The following is a 21,538-nucleotide window of genomic DNA, read 5'->3' as shown; positions in this document are numbered from 1 at the left end:
TGATTTCAAATGTAGTTCTGACCCATTTCTTTTCTTGAATATGGGGCTCAGAAATGAAGTTCTGGTTATTACCGGATGAAGGCCTAATGCCATTTCAAACTTAAATGCTCAGAGAATGAATCTTCTTTCTCCCTAACTTGCTTCTTTCCTGTCTTTGGTCTCAGTTATTGGCAGCAACATCACACAATGTCTCAAAAACCTTGGAGTCCTTCATGACACCTCCATTAACTCACTACTTACGAATCTGATTAAGCAGTAAGGCCTTCAGTTCTGTCTCCAAATTAGAAACTATAACCTTTCATTTCTTAGCATCACCACCTCCATCACAGCGGCCCTGTAGAGGGAACAACAGCTAGTGTCTCCTAGCTAGTGCTTCTGCTTTTATTCCGTTCTCTTATAACTTGTTTCCTGCACAGCAGCCAGAGAGTATCTTTGAAAACATGTTAATCACATTCACTTTCTTGTTAAAATCATTCAATGGTTCAGCAGTGCCCTGAGAGTAAAATAGAAACAATTTACCACAGTTTTGAAGAACTGATTTCTATCCTTCCTCTAGCCTCGTCTCCTTCACCTGCATCGCCGAGTGCAGTCCTCTGTTGGGGTCTTTTCTGAGGCCATTACCTCAGCTTTTCTTAAGTCTGGCCCCTTTCCATCAACCAGGGCTTGGCTCAAATGGAAGTACACCAGAAAAATCTTGTTTCCTCACTGGCCAAAATATTGAGCCTTTCCCCATGTTCTTGATCCCAGTACTACCCTTAACCAGTCAGTTACTGTTACTCATGACGGTTGTTGCTATCAGGACTAACATTACTTACTGTCTTACTTTTATATTTTTCAATGTAATGTGCTATGGCAAGAACCTAGTCTGACTTCATGGGTAGCTGGTGCCAGCTGACTCTAGGTCAGAGAAGTCCTCAGGTCATAGCTGTGATAGCTAGAAAGCACAGATGTCTCCCACTTTGCCCACTCTTAGGTAAAACTAGTTAAAGAGCCCTGTAAACTTAGGAACAACATCCCCACCCATCAGTATTCTGTAGCATCAACCAGAGAGTCTTCTAGAACAGTGAATGAAAATATGTAGTTGGGGATTTCAAGATTCCATTACTGACACACAATACAACTCTGTAGAAAACCACCTTTCAATGTCCTGGACCAGAAGAGAAGCATTAGTCAAGACTAGACAAACAAACAAAAACAAATAAAAAGCAAAATAAAACTAACACACTGCAAATGAAAACATGCAAAATGGGTTGTGTGAGCTTATGCTCCTAAGAGGTCACGCTGGGGAAGCCAGTGTGAGAGGGAGGCTTGGCAAGATGGAGCCCCTTCAGAATTGATTAAGAATTCTCAGAAGGCGGTCTGATGGCTATCATTGCAGCCAGTGAAGTCAAAGGGCCCCTGTAAATCTACACACACTCAAAGAACACATCCTGACAGAAAGCCAGCAGTAGAATCAGGGGGTAAGGGCTGGGAAGCACCTCTTTTTACCCAGCCACCAGTATGATCATATCAAAATTAGTGCAGACTGACCAGTCTGTGGGTGCTGCGAGTGTGGGGCTGGAACCACTCCTAGAAAGCCCGTTTTAGGTCGACCCAAGAGGAAACCAATTTCGAAGAGGCTGCCACCCAGAAGTTCAAACACAAAGTAGAAAGCAAGATTCCTCTTCAGACCTTGGTCTTGCCTGATCTTAGGGAGATGGTGGGTGGAGCAGGTGGGCTTGATGAAAAGGGTGCATCTCATAGACTGTTAGAAAAGGTTTTTAATACTGACTGCCTACCCATGAACAAACTCCAGGGCTCCCAGAGGGAGTCCAACCGAAGTGGGCTCTGCCAGCCTGGCGTTCCTGGGTGCACCCAAAGTCGCCTGGCTGGTGGAAGTGCGTAGTGTGGGAGCGCTGGGAAGAGGTGGCCAGGACTGCCCCGAATGGGCGGGTCCGGCGGCGCTCGGGTCTGCAGAGTGGGCCAGGGCGGCTGCTGCGCGCAGGGGGCGGCACCCCGCTGGGCTCCCGTTCCCCTTGTCAGCTCGCCGGCGCCGCCCTCGCCCCGCCCCGCCCCGCCGGCGCCGGCCGCGCGGACCCGCCGTGGTCCCCGGAGCCGAGCGCGCCGCGGCGGCTGGAGCTGGGCGCCTCCCCCGCGCTGCCGCGCACCCGCCCGCCCGCCCGCTCGCCCGGCCCGGGGCTCCGCTCGGCCATCTTCGCCGCTCCCGCCCTCGCCTGCCCCGGCGGCGCGCCGACTTTCCCGGAAAGTTTGCTGGTTCCTCTCGGCCGCCGCAGGCAGCGTCGCCGCGTCCCACGTCTGCCAAACTTTAGGGGCTCACTCGCGCGATGAGCGCCCCTCAGCTGCTGCGGCCACCCAGCCCGCTGCTGCCCGCTGCGGCCGCCGTGGCCGCCGCCGCCGCCGCGCTGGTCCCCGGCTCCGGGCCCGCGCCCTTCCCGGCGCCCGGGGCGGCCCCGGCGGGGGGCATCTCCTTCCATCTGCAGATCGGCCTGAGCCGCGAGCCCGTGCTGCTGCTGCAGGACTCGTCTGGCGACTACAGCCTGGCGCATGTCCGCGAGATGGCTTGCTCCATCGTGGACCAGAAGGTAAGGTGCCCCGGGCCCGCCAACTTTGCAGCCGGCCTTGGCCGCGCAGTGCAGCCTGGCGGTGGCCGGGGCTGCATGCCCTCACCCCAGGCACTGCTCTCCGTGCCGCGCAGTGCTCCCGGGACTGATCTCCAGCCTGTCTTCGCTGGTACGTCTGCCTCTTCTCCTCCTTTACCTCCCTTTCTCCGGTGACAGTCAAGGAATCTTGCACTTTTCTCCTCGTGCTCGGGCGTATTCTTGAGGCTTCCTGGCTGTCCGGACTCTTTGCTCTGGACCAGAGCCTACCTGGTGCTAGATCCGCTTTCCAGCGTCAGAGTTCCCTTGGGACAGCCCAGCGCATTTTCAGCACCGATCCCTTCTACTCCATCCTCCTCTTTGAGCTCTAATTGATGCTGAGGAGTTCAGGGTGTGACCTGGACGCCGGGAATTTCTCACCTGTCAATAGTGCTTTTAAGAAAGGGTGATTGAGCAGGCCAGCTGTGAAAACAACTGAGCACTTAAGTGCACCACGACCCAAGTCCTCCCTGAATTTAGTACCACCTCCGTGTGAGCTTAGAAACATTTTCCAACAATAAAACCTGAAATTGACAGTCTTTCTGTAAATCTGGCTTCATTTTCCATGCACTGATCTTGGAAGACTGGAGTAGTGATGGTCGAGGGTTCCAGGAACACCCCGTGCTGGCTTTGCTCTTAAGTTTGAGGCTGTGGGACTCTGGATAGCAGCCACTAGAGTGGTTGCGGAAAGGTCCATAAAGCCGGGCTAGGCCACCCATCACTGTTTCCAGTGAACTTTTGAATTTAGGTTATCTCTGTAGCCATCCAGAAGGATACTTCATGGAAAGAGGCTGTTGAATGTAGTGGGGGAAGGAAGGGCCCCTGGCGCCACTCCTCACAGTATGACCAGCTAGGGTTCTGGGGGAGGAGAGAAAGAGGGAGAGAGGTAGTTAAGGGTGCTGAGTTTCAACCCCTGAGGACTGACTGGCTACTTCTCACCTTTTAATGAATAGTCAAGAGCAGATTTTCTTTTTAAACTGTTTGGAACAAAGTGTGCGAAAGTTTTTGAGCAGTGTAAATAGTGGCTGTGAGCGCAGAGATCCTAGGGAAGAGCTCCCGGGGAGCAGTCACTAATCCAGGAAGTGGAAATTCTAGGGGCCAGACTCAAGTGACAGTGAGGGCCTTGAAGTTTTGTTAATTAAAAGGAGTGACATTTTATGTCATGTAATTGAACTGTTTGTAGCTTCCTTGAAGTCTAAAGATGGTACCGAGTCCAGTCCCCCCTGTTCCTCGAGACTGCGAATGAACAAGTACTCTAGGCTCTGATTGCCTTATTATAGCCTTAAATAGTTGTGTGAGGACACTGACTAGTTAGTTAAAAAGCACTGCCACACAAGCATACACACCACGTGTAATGAATGACACTTAACACAGAGTCCATTCGATTCCATAAAATCTTTAACAGCAAATTCTAAAGAAAATGATATAGTGGGCTAGATTCATATGGACAAACTTTTTTTTGTCCCATATGTTACCCACATAAAGTAACTCTTCCTCTGTCTCTGTCTCTCTCCTTGATGAAGTTTTGAATGCGGAACAACATGCATGGTTCAAGAGGTTTGGGTTGGGGTTTTGGCTGGAGAGTGAATTCCAGTTGACTTAGGGTACTGCTACCTGGAGAGGGTTATCAGTCCCTGGGGAGAGATGTATGACGGAGGACATATGGGATGCATCAGCTGGAACATCATCACTAGGATGTGTAGGGAAGGTTCACTTAGGGGGAAAAAAAAGCCTTGAGATGATTAGACAGTTACATTGTAAAAAACTCAGTCATCTTCCCAAGAGAGATAACCATACCAGGCATATCTGGAGTGCCCATTACTGAGTGCAGGGTGTTTCAGAATGGCAAAAATGTTACAGCAGAAAGAAAACTGGAGGACAGTTTCAGGAGCTACTTAGACACGAGCCAGGACTGGGGGAGAGCTGCAAGAATGCTGGAAAGAGAAGGTACTAGCCCCACTGGCGCTTTCCATGAGGAGGAATCATTCCCTTACTGTGTTTATCCTGTAGCTTCTTGACAAAAGAAAAGTTTGAAAAGTTTTCCTAGGATCTCAGTTTTTTTTTTTTTTTTTTTTTTTTTTTTTAAAGTGGTTAGGGCAAGGTGAGAGATTTTGAAATGTGAATTTTTGTGTTGTGTATGTCCAGAATATTATAAGTAAAATATACTAGGTAACGGGTCCAGACAGTGTGTCTTTCCAGTTATTCTATTATCTATCCAGCTAGATATCAATCACCTGTCTATTATCTGTATCTCTCACCTATTATCATCTGCTGTCCCTCTATCTATACAAATTATGTAACTATCAGTCATCTATCTGTTATCCGTCTACCTATACGTCATTTATTATCTATGCGTCTTCTGTGTCTGTTTTGTGAGATGTTATTTTCCCAGGCAGAAACAAGATTTAGAGGCTCTGTGCTGTGTGACAGCAGCAGTGGCCAGCTTGCTAGTGTGGAGTAAGGAAGTGTGTGTGTGTGTGTGTGTGTGTGTGTGTGTGTGTGTGTGGACTTTGGTGCTTTGTTTCATGTTTTCTTCTGTACTTTATGAAGACATTAACTGTGAGAAAGGATGGAGAGAGAGAGAGAGGAAGAGAGAGAGACAGAGAAAAAGAAAGGGAGAATGGTGACTGAGGGAATACTAATATTAAAATGAGTGTTTGGGGTAGCTGGGTTTCAAGTCATTTGCAGCTTAGCATTTAGGCTTTTAAAGAGAAGGGTCTCTTGATTTTCATAGTCCGTCCCATTTACTGCTTCAATATCAGGAGTCTTTTCAATCTAGTCTATGTGCAGAAGCCCCTGAGTACTGACAGAGATGTCCCTAGCTTAACTTGTTGCAAGTGTTAGCTGACAAATCAGTAGATTTCAACAGTGTTGTTCATGGGACTTCTCTGTGGGATGAATACCTGAGGTGGACAGGGCTACATAGGAGAGCTGCTGTACCTGGGAAACTTGGCTGGAAGTTATTATTGATGTGTAGAACTTAACAATATAATTTTCCCTCAATTTGTAGGTTTAGAAAATATCAGATATGTGTTCATTCTTGAAGAAATTAGATGGTAATTCAACAGAAATTCTGTTAAGGTGTTATATCCTAATCATTTACTGAGTTATAAAAGTTACTTATATATTTTTTTAATCTGATAGTTTAGAGTACTCTGAGATGATCTCTTTCGTTGCATGGAAGAATATATGACTATATAAGATGTTATTAACTCTGTATTTTTGGGAAGCTGAGCTAAGGTGTGTCTTACAGTATTTATTCATTTAATGTCTTTACTTTGTATGTGTATAGCATTGGAACTGGGTTATATGTAAAGATCTGTTCTTTAATCAGTATGCATGACTTCTGTTTTCACTTTGAGACCCTTTCACTTTCTCCTGTCAAAGGAATGTTGACTACATAAGATGAGAAGGAATTGTCGTGAGGCAAGGATCAGCATCTCAGAAGATGCCTTAGTTTGGATTCATAGCAGGCTATGTAACTACCTTAGCATGCATGCACACACAGGTACACCCCTACACTTAAAACACAAAGGGCATTCAGTGAGTGATGTACAACTCAATTATGTGGCTTCCTGTTCATTTGGGTTTATCTTATTAAAAAGACAGCTAGTGTTCCCCTATTGGGCACCCTTGCTTAACATGATACCATTTATAAGACACCTGACCTAAATTTTACTTTTAACTCTGGTCTTTCTGGCTAAGGAGTAAAGTGTGAACTTTTAAGTGGAAAACAGCTACCAAAGTAACAATGTTAGTACCTTGGTTTGATAGTGTCATTACTTTGCTTGCCATTGTTTTACATTCTTAATTGTATATTGTTTTCTTAACAGTTGCTGTGTCCCTCTTAACCCCTACAGTTAATTTTAGCCACTCCACTTTTACACAGATTGAGAAAGCTAGAAGTAATTAGCTGGAGGATCACCCCAGGGTGTGGAGACAACAAAAACCTTTTAAACTAATGATAGTCTTTGGTGTATATTTTTATTCTAATTTTATTTTTGGACATAATGTATACTACTAATTTCTGATTCAATGATAAAGTCTAGAATTTGGCATTTTAATAGGTGATTGTTAAAAAAAATGTAATAACATGCATTTCCAATTTAATGTTTGTTTTCAAGCTTAGTAACATATGTACTAAGATTTCCTTGGGGTTATATAGTCTATTGTGACATAAAGGCCATGTACAGGGTAAGTATTCTTTATACAAAATTCTTGTGAACGGAAGAGTGTGGGACTTTGGGTTCTTCTGGATGTTGCAATATTTATAACATGAATAATGAGATATCTCTGGGATTAAACCCGTGCTTAAACGCACACTTTATATTTTATTTATACTTTTAGTATTTCCATTCATTTTGACTGGTAGTTGCATAGGGGCAGGTGTGTAATTTTCCTGTTGTAACATGCTGGTGCTCAAAAAGTTTCACTTAGAAGATTTTGGATTAGGGATGCTCAGCCTGTGTGCACATTGTTTAAGGTGTAATGTATACAAGTGTGCAATGAATTCATAATACTTTTGAAGCATAAATGAAGAGCTGGTTAATTAGATACAGCTTACAGATACTGAAGTACTGTTTCGTACTTTATAATGCGGACATCAAAGATGTGTCAACATTCTCTCGCAGGTGTAAACTGTCCTAGATTTCACAGGAAGAATCTTCTTTGAAATTCTGACATGAAAAACAGCCTTACAGGCTTTATGGTAGTAAGAGTTGGACAGTATATGAATTAATGTAGGCCATTAGATTCAAGTTCAAGGTATTTTAAAGAACATGGTTGTAGTGTGTAGAGGGGTTGTGGCTACATGGATTAGAGTAGAAAATTACTCTATTTAATTTAAATTTAAAACTTTCCCAGTAATACCATACTTAATGACAGTTAGGTTGTGCTTAGTTTTATGTCAACTTGTCACAAGCAAGAGGTATTTGGGAAGAAGGACTGTCAATTGAGAAAATGCCTTCGTGAGATCCAACTGCAGGCAAGCCTATAGGGTATTTTCTTAATTAGTTATTGATCGGGGAGGGCCCACCCCATTATGTGTGGTGCCACTGCTGGGCTGCTCTATAAGAAAATAGGCTGAGCAAGCCAGTAAGCAGTACCCCTCCATGGCCTCCTCATCAGCTCCTGCCTCAAGGCTCCTGTCCTGCTTGAGTTTCTTCCCTGACTGCCTTCTATGATGGACTGTGATGTGGAATTGTAAGCTAAAATAAACCTTTTCCTCTCAAATTGCTTTTGGTCATGGTGCTTCATCTTAGCATTAGAAACACTATGACACTGGTCTTATCAAACTTATGCTGTAACTATTAAGGAAGATTCCAAACTTTATTTTTCCAGTCATTATTACTTCCTCCCCAAGATTATTACATACAAGTTTTTATCATTTTACTCATGGTTTTTAAGTGAACTTATCAGACAATGTAAAGTGTGTAGTTTTATGAATGTATAGTTATAAGCTCTAAAACATTACTTTGGGTGTGAAGATAATATGTGCAAAGTGTTAAAAATCACTGCCTGGTGAGTTTGTGTACAGTAGATGCTATTGTCAATCATCTGAAGTTCCCATTATACACTGTTATCTTGCTAGCAAAAGACATGTATAAGTAAAGTTGCAGTGTTAATAAGAGTATGTCTGTAGGTCTCAGCAATATCATCCATGGTCTATTACAGGGCAAATATTAGAAGCTACTCTACTTTGAATGAGCTGTTCAAGTCTCATCCTTTCAGAATTTCTCAAAGACTAATGTATTCACACTGTGCATCTAAGTTAAAACAAACCAAACCAAACCAAACTGCATTTGCAGGTAAACATAAAGCACCCACAACAGGAAATTACTACTGTAATCCACATAGCATGGCTGAGCTCAGATTGCATTAAAGGTAGAGAAGTTGCAGTCCAGATGGATTTGATATTGTGAGTGAGCTTCCTTCCTTTCTTCCTTCCTTTATGGTGGTATTTTATTTGTACTGAAATGTGATTTTAATTGTATATTAATAAATAACGTTGCCCAGGGGTCAGAGCTATTAGAGCCATAGCAAGAGCATGGCAGTGGTGGCGCACACTTTTAATCCCAGCACTTGGTAGAAGAGCTATGTAGATCTCTGTGTGTTCAGGGATACAGCCAGCATTGGAGACATACGCCTTTAAGACCTGGAGGGCTGTACATACAGGCAGTGATGAAGCAGTCACGTGTTTGGGTTTACAGCCAATGAGAAGGCAGAACAGAAAGACTATGTAAAGATATACACACAGGAAGTAGCTCTCTTTTGGAGAGGTAGGAGCACCGCAGGAGTAAGGGTAAGATTTTAGCTCTGAGCTCTGACCTCTTGGCTTTCTCTTTTACATTGGTTCTGTGTTTCTTATTTAATAAGACAGTTGGTTACATCTACATTTCTTCCTTCCTTCCTTCCTTCCTTCCTTCCTTCCTTCCTTCCTTCCTTCCTTCCTTCCTTCCTTCCTTCCTTCCTTCCTTCCTTCATTTTCTTTTTTGGTTTTTCAGAACAGGGTTTCTCTGTGTAACAGCTCTGGCTGTCCTGGAACTTGCTCTGTAGACCAGGTTGGCTTGGAACTCAGAAAGATCTTCCTGTCTCTGCCTCCTGAGTGGTGGGATTAAAGGCGTGCACCACCAAGCCTGGCTTAATGTTTGTTTTTAATATGCTGGGAATAGTAGTCACCTTGGTTCATGTGAGCAATAAACACAAATAGAAGTAAATGTGTAGGATTCTGTTAAAGGTACTTACTTATATTTAAATTTTTGTCAGCATTATTTTACAGTAGAATTTGGAAAATGGGCTTTCATTTTCTTTAATGGTGCAGGATGTTGCACAAAATAACACAAAGAGGACATGATGGCATGGTCTTTCTTCTAATGATAGTACTTAATAAACTAAGAAGATGATTGGCTCACTTATAGACAAAATAGTTCTCATCTATAAAAATATGTGAAAATTTCCCTACAAATTCTTCTGATATTGGTCAACAAACATTTTTGTGTCATTAAAACCCTGTAATGAAATGACCTCTTGAAGTTACTTGGCAACGGAAAAGCCCACATCAGGCTCTTTCTGACTTTACTGGTGTCACATTGAAAACAAAAACAAAAAACAAATAATGAAATAAACAATCTCTTGAATTATGTGGGCAACACATAATTATAGAATATCATATATTCTATATGATATTCTTGAATAGATAGAAAAAAAAATGATTCCGTTGGGACGAATAGATCAGAAGAGAGTGAGTTGAGCCTCTAAAGTGAGAAAAGCAAAGCTAACAAAAAATGATGTAAATAGACTGTATCCTCAGCAACAATTAACCTGTTCAGATAGACAGTTTCCTGTTCAGAAGTTTCTCCCAAAGTTTCAAAAGATTTTATTTGGTTGAAGCTAGACAGTTGATACAGCAGCTTAACAGTGTTGGCAAATATGCAGCTTAGATTTTAAAATATGCAATCATTCAGGAATTTTGTTCAACTTATTTTGGTGAAAAAGTAAAAAAAAAATGCGCCCGTTCCTGGTACATTGGCATCTGTTCTGACTAAAGCACTGACTGATGAGGAATTTGTTGAATTTACTGCTTGTATTTAGGCACAATTTCAAGAATTTCCAAGTGTTTCTCTCCTTAATTGTCAGTGGCCACTTTTTCATGTGTATCATAAAGTGGTTGAAAAGAATGAATGTGATCATGAAGATGTTAGTGAAAAGTATGAATGTGCTTGACAAATTGCATTTCTGATAATGTGAGGCTCTGCAGACAAATGTTGTCTTGTTCATAAAAGAAGCATATACACTGTTAGTTGAAACTTTCTATAACTTATGTTGGAAAAAATTAAAAGCTTCTTATATATGTTTGTGTATACATATATATGAGGGATACACACACTATGTATATACATATATATGTATGTATATATATGTATGTATGTATATATACATATAAATATATATCCATCATTGGTTTCACTAGTTGGTAGGACAGTGAATATTAAGTATTGGGACCCCTGAAGCCTGCTTTGGTGTACAATTATCTTAAGGTTTATTTTGATCATTTTTTTTTCCTGTACCCAGTGCCCCCACAGATGCTGAGTTAAAAGGATAACAAGATTGTTTATTTGGATTATGTAAATATCTTACTGTCATCCTTTATTTTTTCAATTACATTGTACCATATGAATTCTGCTTAGGAATTGTTATTCATATAGGCTTTGTGAGAAAATACTAGCATTGCTTATCATGATGCCCTCTGACAGTCAGAGCTGGGGATGGGTGGTGGGGAGGAAGGAATGACATGTAGTTAAAAAGGTAGAAATGAACAGTCCATATTGAATATCAAAAACCTGAGAGAGGAAGCATTGAGGGGTTGCCATTTCTTTATTCACCAAGGGTCATAGTCTCTGAGCAGGTGACCATCAAGACCCAGGATTACTGACATTTCAAAAGACATTTATAGTTGTGTTTGCGTGTATGTGCAGTGAGGGCTGAATCATGTGGGCCATCATGTGTAAAACCTCTACTGTCTATCTTTACCTTCCAGCTTGTTTGAACTTACATTTCTTGTTCTTCACCATGATGTGCATCAGGCCAGCTGGCCATAAACTTCTGGGGATTCTCCATAAGATGCATGCAACCACACCTGACTTTCTGTGGGCTCTGGAGCTCTGTCTTCTGAGACATCTTCCCTGTCCAGATATTTAGTGCCTACTCAAGAAAATTGCACATGTCATGCTCACTTTTGCCTTTAATAGGATCATCCTAAGTCAGTGGTTTGGGTGTCATTTGTTAAATTAACATTTGATATTTGATGAATCTCAGTTTGAAAGGCCTTCCTAAGCTGAATTCCCTGCAGTAGAGGTGATCTTACAAAAGTTCCCTCCTCACCCACCTTTGTAAAGATATAATTGAGAAATAATAGTTGAACAATGTTAGGTTTTGATCTGTTCATATATCTTGAGATGATTGAATTAAGATAATTATGATGTCCATAAACTCATATGGTTTACTTTTTGGTGATAAGAACCACCATCTGTCCTCAGTAATTTTCAGGCATGCCATAATTAACAATTATCTGTAGTTTCACTGTGTCTTAGATCTTCATAATTTCCTCACCCTAGTTAATGGAAACTTTGTTTTCTTTGATGACTTTCTCCTCATTCCCTCACACCCTCAGCCCTAACTACCACTCCTATTCTACTTTCTGCTTCTATGAGTTCAGCTTTTTATGATTCAGCATACGTGTGTGATGAGTAGGCTTTTGTTTGTGCGTAGCTCTTTTCACTTAGTGCATATCCTCCAGGTTCATCCATGTTGTTGAAAATTGTATGACTTCCTTCTAAGAATGAATGGTCTTCCATGTACTCCACCTCCTGTGTGTGTGTGTGTGTGTGTGTGTGTGTGTGTGTGAGAGAGAGAGAGAGAGAGAGAGAGAGAGAGAGAGAGAGATATTTTCCTCTTTGACATACTGATTTCATTTCCTTTGGCTATATAACCTCGGTTTCATTCTTATTTCTTTATGAATGTTTGTACAATTTTCAGTTGCCTTACTGATTGATGTCCCACCAACAGTGTATGTGGGGCCTGTGTCCACATTCTTACCAACACTTGTTTACCTTGTCTTTTTGATAGTATCTATTCCAAATAGGTTTGAGGTGATACAGTCTGAGTTTACACTTCCCTGGTGGTTACATAACAAACATTTTATTCATATATCTGTTGATGCTCTGTATGTTCTCTTTTGCCTATGCTTTAGAGGTTATTTTCTTGTTATTGAGTTATTTGAGTTCCTTCTGTGTTTGGATATTAACCCTTCTTTAGGGCCTAATCCTTCTTCAATGAGATGACCAATTAGTTGTTTAATCCCTTTTAATTGTTGTAATGCCATGTAATCTGCATTAATATATTATTCTTTAGTTCTGTTTTTTTTTTTTTGGGTGTGTGTGTGTGTGTGTGTGTGTGTGTGTGTGTGTGTGTGTATGTCACATGTCACTGGTGACTCATTAGACATTTATCTTTTTTTTTTTTTTTTATCATTGGAGAGCCATGAGATCTGGCTTAATGTTTCATTGTCCTTTGGCTCTACGTTTTAGTGTTGCTCTTAAAGATGGAGGGAGGAATTGCTTGCTGTTGCAGGAGAGAAGGCCATCCAAATTCTATGGAACTACAGCCATTCCTTCTTGTAGTTGCTACTTAGCTTGCCTTCCAATCATCAGGCACCCTGTGCATAAAATGGGGGAAGAACCCCCTCAAAGGCTATTAGCACTTGAAAGGTGTGAAATGAGGTGTGCCTGTAAAGCCCCTGATGCTTATTTAGAGCTCCATCAAGTAATATAGTATTCTTTTCTTTAAAATTTCCCTTTTATTCAACTTTAATAACTTCTCCTGTAGGTTTTTTATGATCATGGCCTGGTTTACTGCATTTTACATCCGTCAGTATAAAGCTCCTATTGTGTTTTGTTACTTAACTATATATTGGAGGGATGTGGAAATGCGTGACACACCCTGACAGTGGAAATTCACTTCAGGGAAGAAAACATAGAAATAATAGGTTGTTAAGACTCAATTTGAGGAACAAATTTTTAATAGACATCTGAATATATTTTGGTCTTTTTTTTATATATAAGTAAATGGTTGCTACAGAAGTAATATGCCTGCTCAGTTAGAAATCCCTTGGTATACTTATAGTTTAATATAGGAGAAACTCTTTAATATAATGAATACAGGCTTTGGCTAATGCCCAAGAAGGAACCTGCTGCAAATAGAAGGTTTTACTAACTTATAAACACCATAGGCTCATGCATTCCACACACACTGTCATCCTTAAATCTCTTTTAGGTCCTAATCCCAGGTCACACTCTGAGTAATTTAAACTGAGACAAGAGACTGCAAATTTGGCTTCTTGGGCAGATGGGAAATTTATACAACGAAGATATTGCCAGAATTATTTCCTAAGTACAACAATGTTATTCTTTTCAAATGGTTGTTACCCAAATTCTTCATTCCTGTCTGACTGATTTATGCTTTTCTTGATAAGAGCTCGGGATGATAGGCCATAGCTTAAGGGTGATTGTGATCCTGGACTGCCTGCTTGATATAGGGATGGATCTAATGGCAGTTGGTTGTCTTCTTTTGTTAGGGGTAGACTGTTTGGAGGTCAAGCTTGGTGAATAAACATTAACAGAAACTTTTCCAGCAACCCCAAAGTTCAGTTTTATGATACAGAATTTTCTTCTTTTCTGTTTTTACCAAGTCTGTTTCAGTACAGTGCTTATCTTTCTGTCATATTGGAGGTAGTGTTCCTCTAGCTAAGTTCTACTTTGTGTCATTTAATATTTCCTAAGCAAGTTTATTGGTAAATGCTTTATATATTTATAGCATCAGTTTTATTACTTCAGATTTCTCCTGCATTATTGTGACATGAACCAGACATGGTGTCTCACAAACCTATAGTCACAGCACAACATTCAGGAGGTGGAGGCCAGAGGATCAGAAGTCCAAAGTCATTTTCAGCTGCATTTAAATTCTTTAATCTGTCTGGGCTAAAGATCCTGCATAAAACAACAACAAAACAAAACAACACCCCCCAAACCTGAAACAACCACAGGTTAAAAGGCATCTGAATGTAATCAAAGTCATGCTTGAGGTGTTGAAAATAAAAGCATATTTGCACATAAAATAAATACCAATTTTGTTTAAGATCTAATTTACATACCATTAAATTAGTTTGCTTTTTATATTTTTTAAATGATTCAAGCTGATCTTAAAGTAATATATCTTAAAAACATTTATTTTATCTGATGTGTATAAGTGTGAACCTCAGTGAGTGTATGTGTACTACATGTATACAGGAGCCCACAGACAGCAGAAGGTTCTCTAGAGCTTAGTTATAGACAGTTGTAAGCCTCCAAGTAGGTGCTGGGAACCGAACCTGGGTCCTCTCAAGAACACCAAGTGCTCTCAACTGTTGATCTGTCACTATGGCCTGTAGTAATTTGTATTTGGTTTGAAATTTTTTCAGCCACTTTCATGTTGTTATACATTTTTGAGTTTCTTATGAATTAAAATATTTTCAATTAATCATTAAAAAAGTTTTATCTATTAGATTAAACTGTCAGTTTTGGAAATACCAAAAAGTTAAAGCTTTCTTTCTAAGTCATTCATTCAGTCAGTTTAATGGTATAATGAAGGGAGTGATTCTGAATTATTCTGTTTCAAATGGATGATCATAACTAGAGAAACAAGTTCACTTTTAATTTGAGTTAACTTCTGGAGATTTTAACTAATTGAACGAGATAATCTATCACTGTTTAAATATTTATTGAAGAAAATGTTTCTCAATGTCTTTTTATCAATTAAATGCACCCCCTTATTTTAATAGAGACTATTGCCAAAGGTGGGCTAGAATGATTACATAGAAGTTAAGAGCTTTTGCTGCTCTTGGGGAGGACCCATGTTTTGTTTGTAACTCCAACTTTAGGGGCATCTGACATCTATCCCTCTTAGAGTACCCACACTCACGGGAACAATCCCCTTGCACCAAACGATGAAAGATAGAAGAAATCTTTGGGATGGAGAGATGGCTCAGAGTTTAGGAGCATTTCCTGTTCTTCCAGAGGACCCAAGATTGCTTTGCAGCACCCACATCAAATTGCTTATAACTGCCTCTTAGCTCCAGCTCTAGGGAAGCCTTCTTCATGCTCCCGGAGACACCAGCACATACATTACATGTACTCACAGAGACAGATACACATACATGTATATGAAACCTTCATGTTATAATAACAATGACTAGCCTGGAAAAATCAGGACTACAGGTTCAATAATGGTGTCAACAACATGGAAGTATCCAACTTCTTTTTGATTGGACATAAGTCTCAGTCCATGGGATGAGATCCATACTGAAACCAGTATTGGGTTAAGAAATTATGGTTGGACAGATCAGAGGGCCTAAGGGAAAACTTACTACTGTTACGCTGCTAAATAGACATAGTATTAAACTGGCTCCTAATGATTTATTCTTTTATCCATAGATAATTCATCTCCCACACCTCGTCTGAGAATTCTGTTTGCAGTAGATGGTGATTAACACAGTGAATCACAACTAGCCAAGGTTTAGAAAATAAGAGATTATAGAATGCTCAGCCCCAACGGGAAGGTATACCACCAACTCCTCTCAAGGCTCAGGGATCCTTGCAGAAGAGCAGGTAGAAAGACTGTGAGAGCCTGAGGTAGATGGCTACAGGGAAACATCATCTTTTGGACACAAGAGAGTAGCTGCAAATATGGATTTACCACAGCATCAACAGCATGCAGCAGACCTGTGAAAACCCAAGCCAGACCAAATTCAGCGAGGAAAGAGGAGCTGGGCACCCAATCCCATGCTCAGCTTTTTAGCTATTGGCAATTGTTGGTGTCTAGAGGAAGGAAAGAGTTTCTTCCAAGAAGGTAGCCCTGGTAAGTCAACCACTGTCCATTAGAAGCGTATATGCCCAAGACTAACCAGGCAGCAGATTGGCCTTGAAGTTTTTAAAAATAAGAAGACACAAAAATGGGTTGGTAGGGGAGGGTAGGTTGTGAATTTTTTTTTTTAAATCTTAAACAAAAAAAAAAAAAAAAAAAAAAAAAAAAAAAGAGGAAAAGAGAACAGCCATAGGCCTGAGTCCTAGAGTGCTGGAGGGGAGGGATTCTTGGGTAATACCAGGAGTTCTTATTTTCACTAAAAGTGGCTGCATCTTTCTCAGAGCTACAGGATGTCATGACTATACTTAAGAGAGGGTGATCTATCAAGGCCCTGGAACATTTGGGACAAGAGGCCAGGAGGAACTGGGCGATGCCAGAGTGACTTCTTTGCCATAGAAAGCAGTTTATTGGGGGCAGGACAGGAGACTCCTCAGCTTACAGCTAGACATCTGTCCCTTCTTACCAGTTTCCATAAATTCTGAGATGCAAAGGTAATGTTGATACTTAGCAACCTAGAAAGGATTGTTCAACATCCTTGTGATGGCAAGCGCAACTAAAAACATGAATGGCCGAAAAAATTCTAATGTTTTAGAGATGGGATAGTCCACTTAGACCTTCAGCATAGTGGAACCAGATGTCAAGACCACTTGACTATGAGCAGTGTTTGGAGTAAAGCCATGGACAAAAGCAGGAGTAAGCTGGTATTCCTTAGGCTCTAAACAAATTTAGTGCGTTTGTGTAAGTCTGAACAGGTACTCGTGGACATATGTGTGCAGACCAGAAGGTATCCTCTGCTGTCATTCCTCAGGTACTATCCACCTTGATTTTGTTTTCCATTCATCCACCCATCCATCCACCCATCCATCCATCCATCCATCCATCCACCCACCCACCCATCCACCCATCCACCCATCCATCCATCCATCCATCCATCCATCCATCCATCCATCCATCCATCCACCCACCCACCCACCCACCCACCATCCATCCATCCATCCATCCATCCCCCCCCCCTGTCTCTGGGGGGGAATTATATGTGGGCATGCATGCCATGCCATCGTTCTGGAGGTTCGAGGACAACTTGGAGGAGTTGGTTCTCCTTTTACATCTGTGGGTTCTGGCGATGGCACTCTGGCTGTCAGGCTTGGCAGCAAGCACTGTCACCCACAGAGCCATCTTGTTGGCCCGCACTTTGTTTTTGGAGACCAGATCTCTCAGTGGGAACTAGGGTTTAGGCTAACTTGGCTTTCCAATGAACTCTGGGGATCTACCTGTCTCCACTTCCCCAGCGCTGTGATCACACGCGTACTGCACAGTGTCTGGCTTTTTAATGGTAAGAACCGATGCTCTCATCAGTTAACGTTCAGTTGTGTTGGTTGACAGACCTGAGCCCATCCCAGTTGACAAAGTATGGCTCTTACTGGGGTTTTGATAGTTGTGGTGTGGGAGAGCACGGAAAGGAAGTGCCTGCAAAGCTTTTTCTCTTTGGTGGATTTTGTCAGCAGGATTGGCCCCACTAAGGGAGGAAGAGCAGGCAGGAGGGGAGATAGAAGTGGCTGGTTACAGACCCATTATGCTGTTGTGTAATTTTCTGGGTGCTGTATGTGGGAGCTCTGAGCAGCTCCACGATGGCTGCCCGGGAGTGATTGAGGAAGAGCTTGTCTCTGGAGGATTGGGTCATAGTTGACGAAGTTCCAGGATCTCTTCTGGAAAATTCCATGGACTGGCAGAGGACCTTGAGCTGGTGCTTTCTCTCATGGTACAATGGCCAGCAGAGGGGAGCCTCTGGGAGCAAAACTTGCCTTTTGTCTGTGGCAGGCTGGAGCCTGGCTCCTTAATGTTTCTAATTCCCAGTTCTCAGAGCAGACCTCTGCTGTGATCATTTATCCCCATTTTAACGTAAGGCCAGAGAAGCTAAATCCTTTACCTAAGATTGCACAGCTACTGAGTAAGAACTTGCTTCCTTCCAACCACTAGTACTTGACTCACTTGCTGGAATAACATAGCTTTGAACAGAGGTTGTGAAATAATCCAGTAATGTGTGTGTGTGTGTGTGTGTGTGTGTGTTCATGCACATATGCACATGAATTCTTTTATTATATTGGTTGAAATTGACTTAAAAAGTAGTAGTGTGGTGTGATATATATGTTGGTTTCAATTATTTTTAGTTCAGAAAGCTCTGTCATTTGGAATCCACATCCAAGTTAATGGTCACTTGGAATCCTAATGATTTTGAAGGCAAAAACCTACAAGGATGTTGAGTGATGAAACACTTCCATCCCATGCCTTTGGCACTAATAAGGAGCATTAGAAATAGACTCTCTTTGGGGTGTTAGTGTTTTAGAAATGGCTGCCTAGCTTAAAGGTCCTCTTCAACTCTAAGATGTCCTGCAATTTATTAGACATGTAGTTGCTCATAGTCTATTTGTTTTGTTTTGTTTATTTTTGGGTAACCCATATATGTACAGTAGAATTGATTTAGAGTATGCTGTCATTACCCAATGATAGTAACAACAAAAAATCAAAATTGGTTTTGTGGGTTGTCAATCCTCATCCTTCCTTAAAATGTCAGATGCCACAGTCATTCATCTGAAGTCATTTTGTGTTGTTGGTTCAGAACTCTTCCTTCCAGTGAGCTGTTGGTACAGGAGTGTTCTGGAGTAAGATTAGGGTCAGGCTGTACACTGCTCATTGTGGTTTAGGCTAGTACAAGTAAAGCCTCTAGGCTGCCAGTGTAAATCCGTGAAATGAATCATTCTTATTGCAAGTGTCTATTTTTTTTTTATGAATTTGTATTTGTTAGCTTGCTTTTATAAATGATGAGTGAACGCCTCCTAGGTAAACTTATTCCCTCCTGTGCATGGTCGTTTACAAGCCAAGTGGGGAATCTTCATTCCATTAATGGTTTTCATTATTCTGAGTGCAAATCGCCTTATGTTCCTTTAAATGTGTATAAACTAGCACTTCTCTTGTAGACTAAATGTACCACCCTCAGGCTTTACAAAACTGTAGCTGCATTGTAGGAAGACATGATTAGACCTAAATGACATCCAGAGTTTAATTAGATTCAGTTCTCAGCATTCCTACACTGAGTAACACAGCACAGTGCAAAGTGCAGGACCTATTGTTTCTTTCTGGTGTGTCTGTCTGTCTGTGGGTATGCTCACAGGCTGTGGACTGTGGCAGCCAGAGGTGTCAGATCCCTTGGCTCTGGGATGATGGGTATCTGATCGAAACTGGGAACTGAATTCTGAAAGAACTGTAGGAGCTCTTAACGACTGAGCCATTTCTTCAGCCTGCACTTGGAACTTTGAAAGCTTCAGCACAGTAGATAAATTACATGAAAAGTCTCTTTTGTTATAATGTAAAGCGGCAGGGTGTCCTACTGTACTAGACTGGATTTCCTAGGTGCCTTCTAGTCAAGGGCTGGCTTGTAAGCCTTGTGTTCAGATCCCCTATCCTTAAGAGGCAAGTTAAGTAGTGTAATGTTTTACCCTCATTATTCATTGTGGTTTTTGTTCATTTCTGTTGTTGCAGAATTCTTTCAATTTGTATTTTTTTCTTTTGCCATTAAAATTTTTGGGGTTTCAAGTAAAAAACATAAGAATCCAAAGCAAAACCTTGTTCATGTGAGGCTGTTTTTGACATAAACCTTTCTACACTTAAAACTTGCAAAATATATTTTATTGAAAGGCATCCGGTTTTTATAAAGGTTCATTTTATAGAACTTTCCTAGAATAAGCTTAGAAAACAAATACATATTAAAGTATTTCTTTTCTTCCTTCCCTTCTTTCTTCCTTTCTTCCTTTCTTCCTTCCTTCCTTCCTTCCTTCCTTCCTTCCTTCCCTCCTTCCCTCCCTCCCTCTCTCCCTCCCTCCCTCCCTCCCTCCCTCCCTTCCTTTCCTTCCTTCCCTCCCTCCCTCCCTCCCTCCCTCCCTCCCTCCCTCCCTCCCTCCCTCCCTCCCTCCCTTCCTTCCTTTCTTTTTAGAACACTGCCTTTTTAAAGAGTTATTTTCACTTATGTGTATGTGTCTGTGTATAGGTATGTGCAGGTGAGTGCAGGGGACCACAGAGATCAGAGAAATGGGATTCCCCAGGAGCCAGAGTTACAGCTGTGAGCCATATGACAGGGTTACTTGAAATTCAAGTCTTCTGGAAGAGTAGTGCATGCTCTCAACTCCTGAACTCAGAGAATCTCCCTGGCTCAGAATGCTGTCTTTGACCAAAAGGTCTAGATAACTGAATTTAGACTTCCTAACATAAAATATTTGAGGAGAATCTCATTTTGAATGCAAATAAAACCAAATACTCTAGATATGTACATTTGTATACATATCAAATAATTTTGCTTTTTCTGATAGTTCTTTTCACCCTCATTAGCTAAAGTAGGTAAAGAGAAGTCCATGGCTTTCAGTTTCAGGACCATTGGCTGTGGTGGTAATCTAATTGTACTGAAATATTATTTTGATTGTATGTTAATAAATAAAGTTGTCTGGGGGTCAGAGCTATTAGAGCCATAGCAAGAGTGTGGCAGTGGTGGCACACGCCTTTAATCCCATAGATATCTGTGTGTTCAGGGTCAGAGCTATTAGAGCCATAGCAAGAGTGTGGCGGTGGTGGCACACGCCTTTAATCCCATAAGATCTCTGTGTGTTCAGGGATACAGTCAGCATTGGAGACATATGCCTTTAAGACCTAGGGGGCTGTACATTCAGACAGTGACGAGGCAGTCATGTGTTTGGGTTTACAACCAATGAGAAGGCAGAACGACATACTATAAAAAAAACGAACCGACAGGAAGTAGGTCTCTTTTCGCGAAGCTGGGACAGCAGGAGGAAGGGTGAGATTTTAGCTCTGAGCTCTGACCTCTCGGCTTTCTCTTTTACATTGTTTCTGTGTTTCTTATTTAATAAGACGGTTGGTTACATCTATAATTGGCAACTACCACAGGACTCAAATATACTCATTCACACACCAAAGACAAACTCTCTGGTTCCCTTGGGCTGTTACTTAGTTTATTCTCTTCACTGGATAAAATAGAGCAAGGTCAGCAAAGAGGGAGAAACTGCTCAGAAACACACCAAATTGTGTAGAAAATCTTTTTATTTTTTATTTAAAAAAAAAAGATATAACATTTTGGAAATTGTCTTGTTCCCTAAGAACAATAATGTCCTATATATGTCTATAGGCACAGCTTAGGTAAAGAAACATATGGTTTTTGCCTATTGTGCCTGTTGACAGTTGAAGTAATATTAGCAATTATGGGTTTGGAAAACATGCTATGAATTGTTGTGTCCCTTGAAAAAAGGCAGGTCAGTGGTTGAAGGCCACTTGAAAAGGGACTTGATTTCGCATAATCAATCTCCATTGATTATTTTTCCAGAGGAAAACTTATAATTCTACTTCAATTAAACAGTTATCTTTTATTTTGAAAATTACTGAAATGG

General features: G+C 41.3%; 1 protein-coding gene across 2 annotated transcripts in view; it reads left to right on the top strand.

Annotated features, from left to right (window-relative positions):
• The first annotated feature begins 2,064 nt into the window (after positions 1-2,064).
• The window catches only part of Prkd1 (protein kinase D1), a 316,945-nt gene continuing 297,471 nt past the window's right edge, over positions 2,065-21,538 (top strand). For both annotated transcript variants that reach the window (XM_028885708.2, XM_028885705.2), the window contains exon 1: positions 2,065-2,582. In XM_028885708.2, the coding sequence (XP_028741541.1) occupies positions 2,325-2,582 (258 nt within the window). In that variant the 5' untranslated portion in view covers positions 2,065-2,324. The remainder of the gene's footprint in view (positions 2,583-21,538) is intronic.

This window comes from Peromyscus leucopus, chromosome 14 (assembly GCF_004664715.2).
Source record: "Peromyscus leucopus breed LL Stock chromosome 14, UCI_PerLeu_2.1, whole genome shotgun sequence".
Lineage (NCBI taxonomy): Eukaryota > Metazoa > Chordata > Mammalia > Rodentia > Cricetidae > Peromyscus > Peromyscus leucopus.
This window is presented reverse-complemented; position numbering and strand designations above follow the sequence as displayed.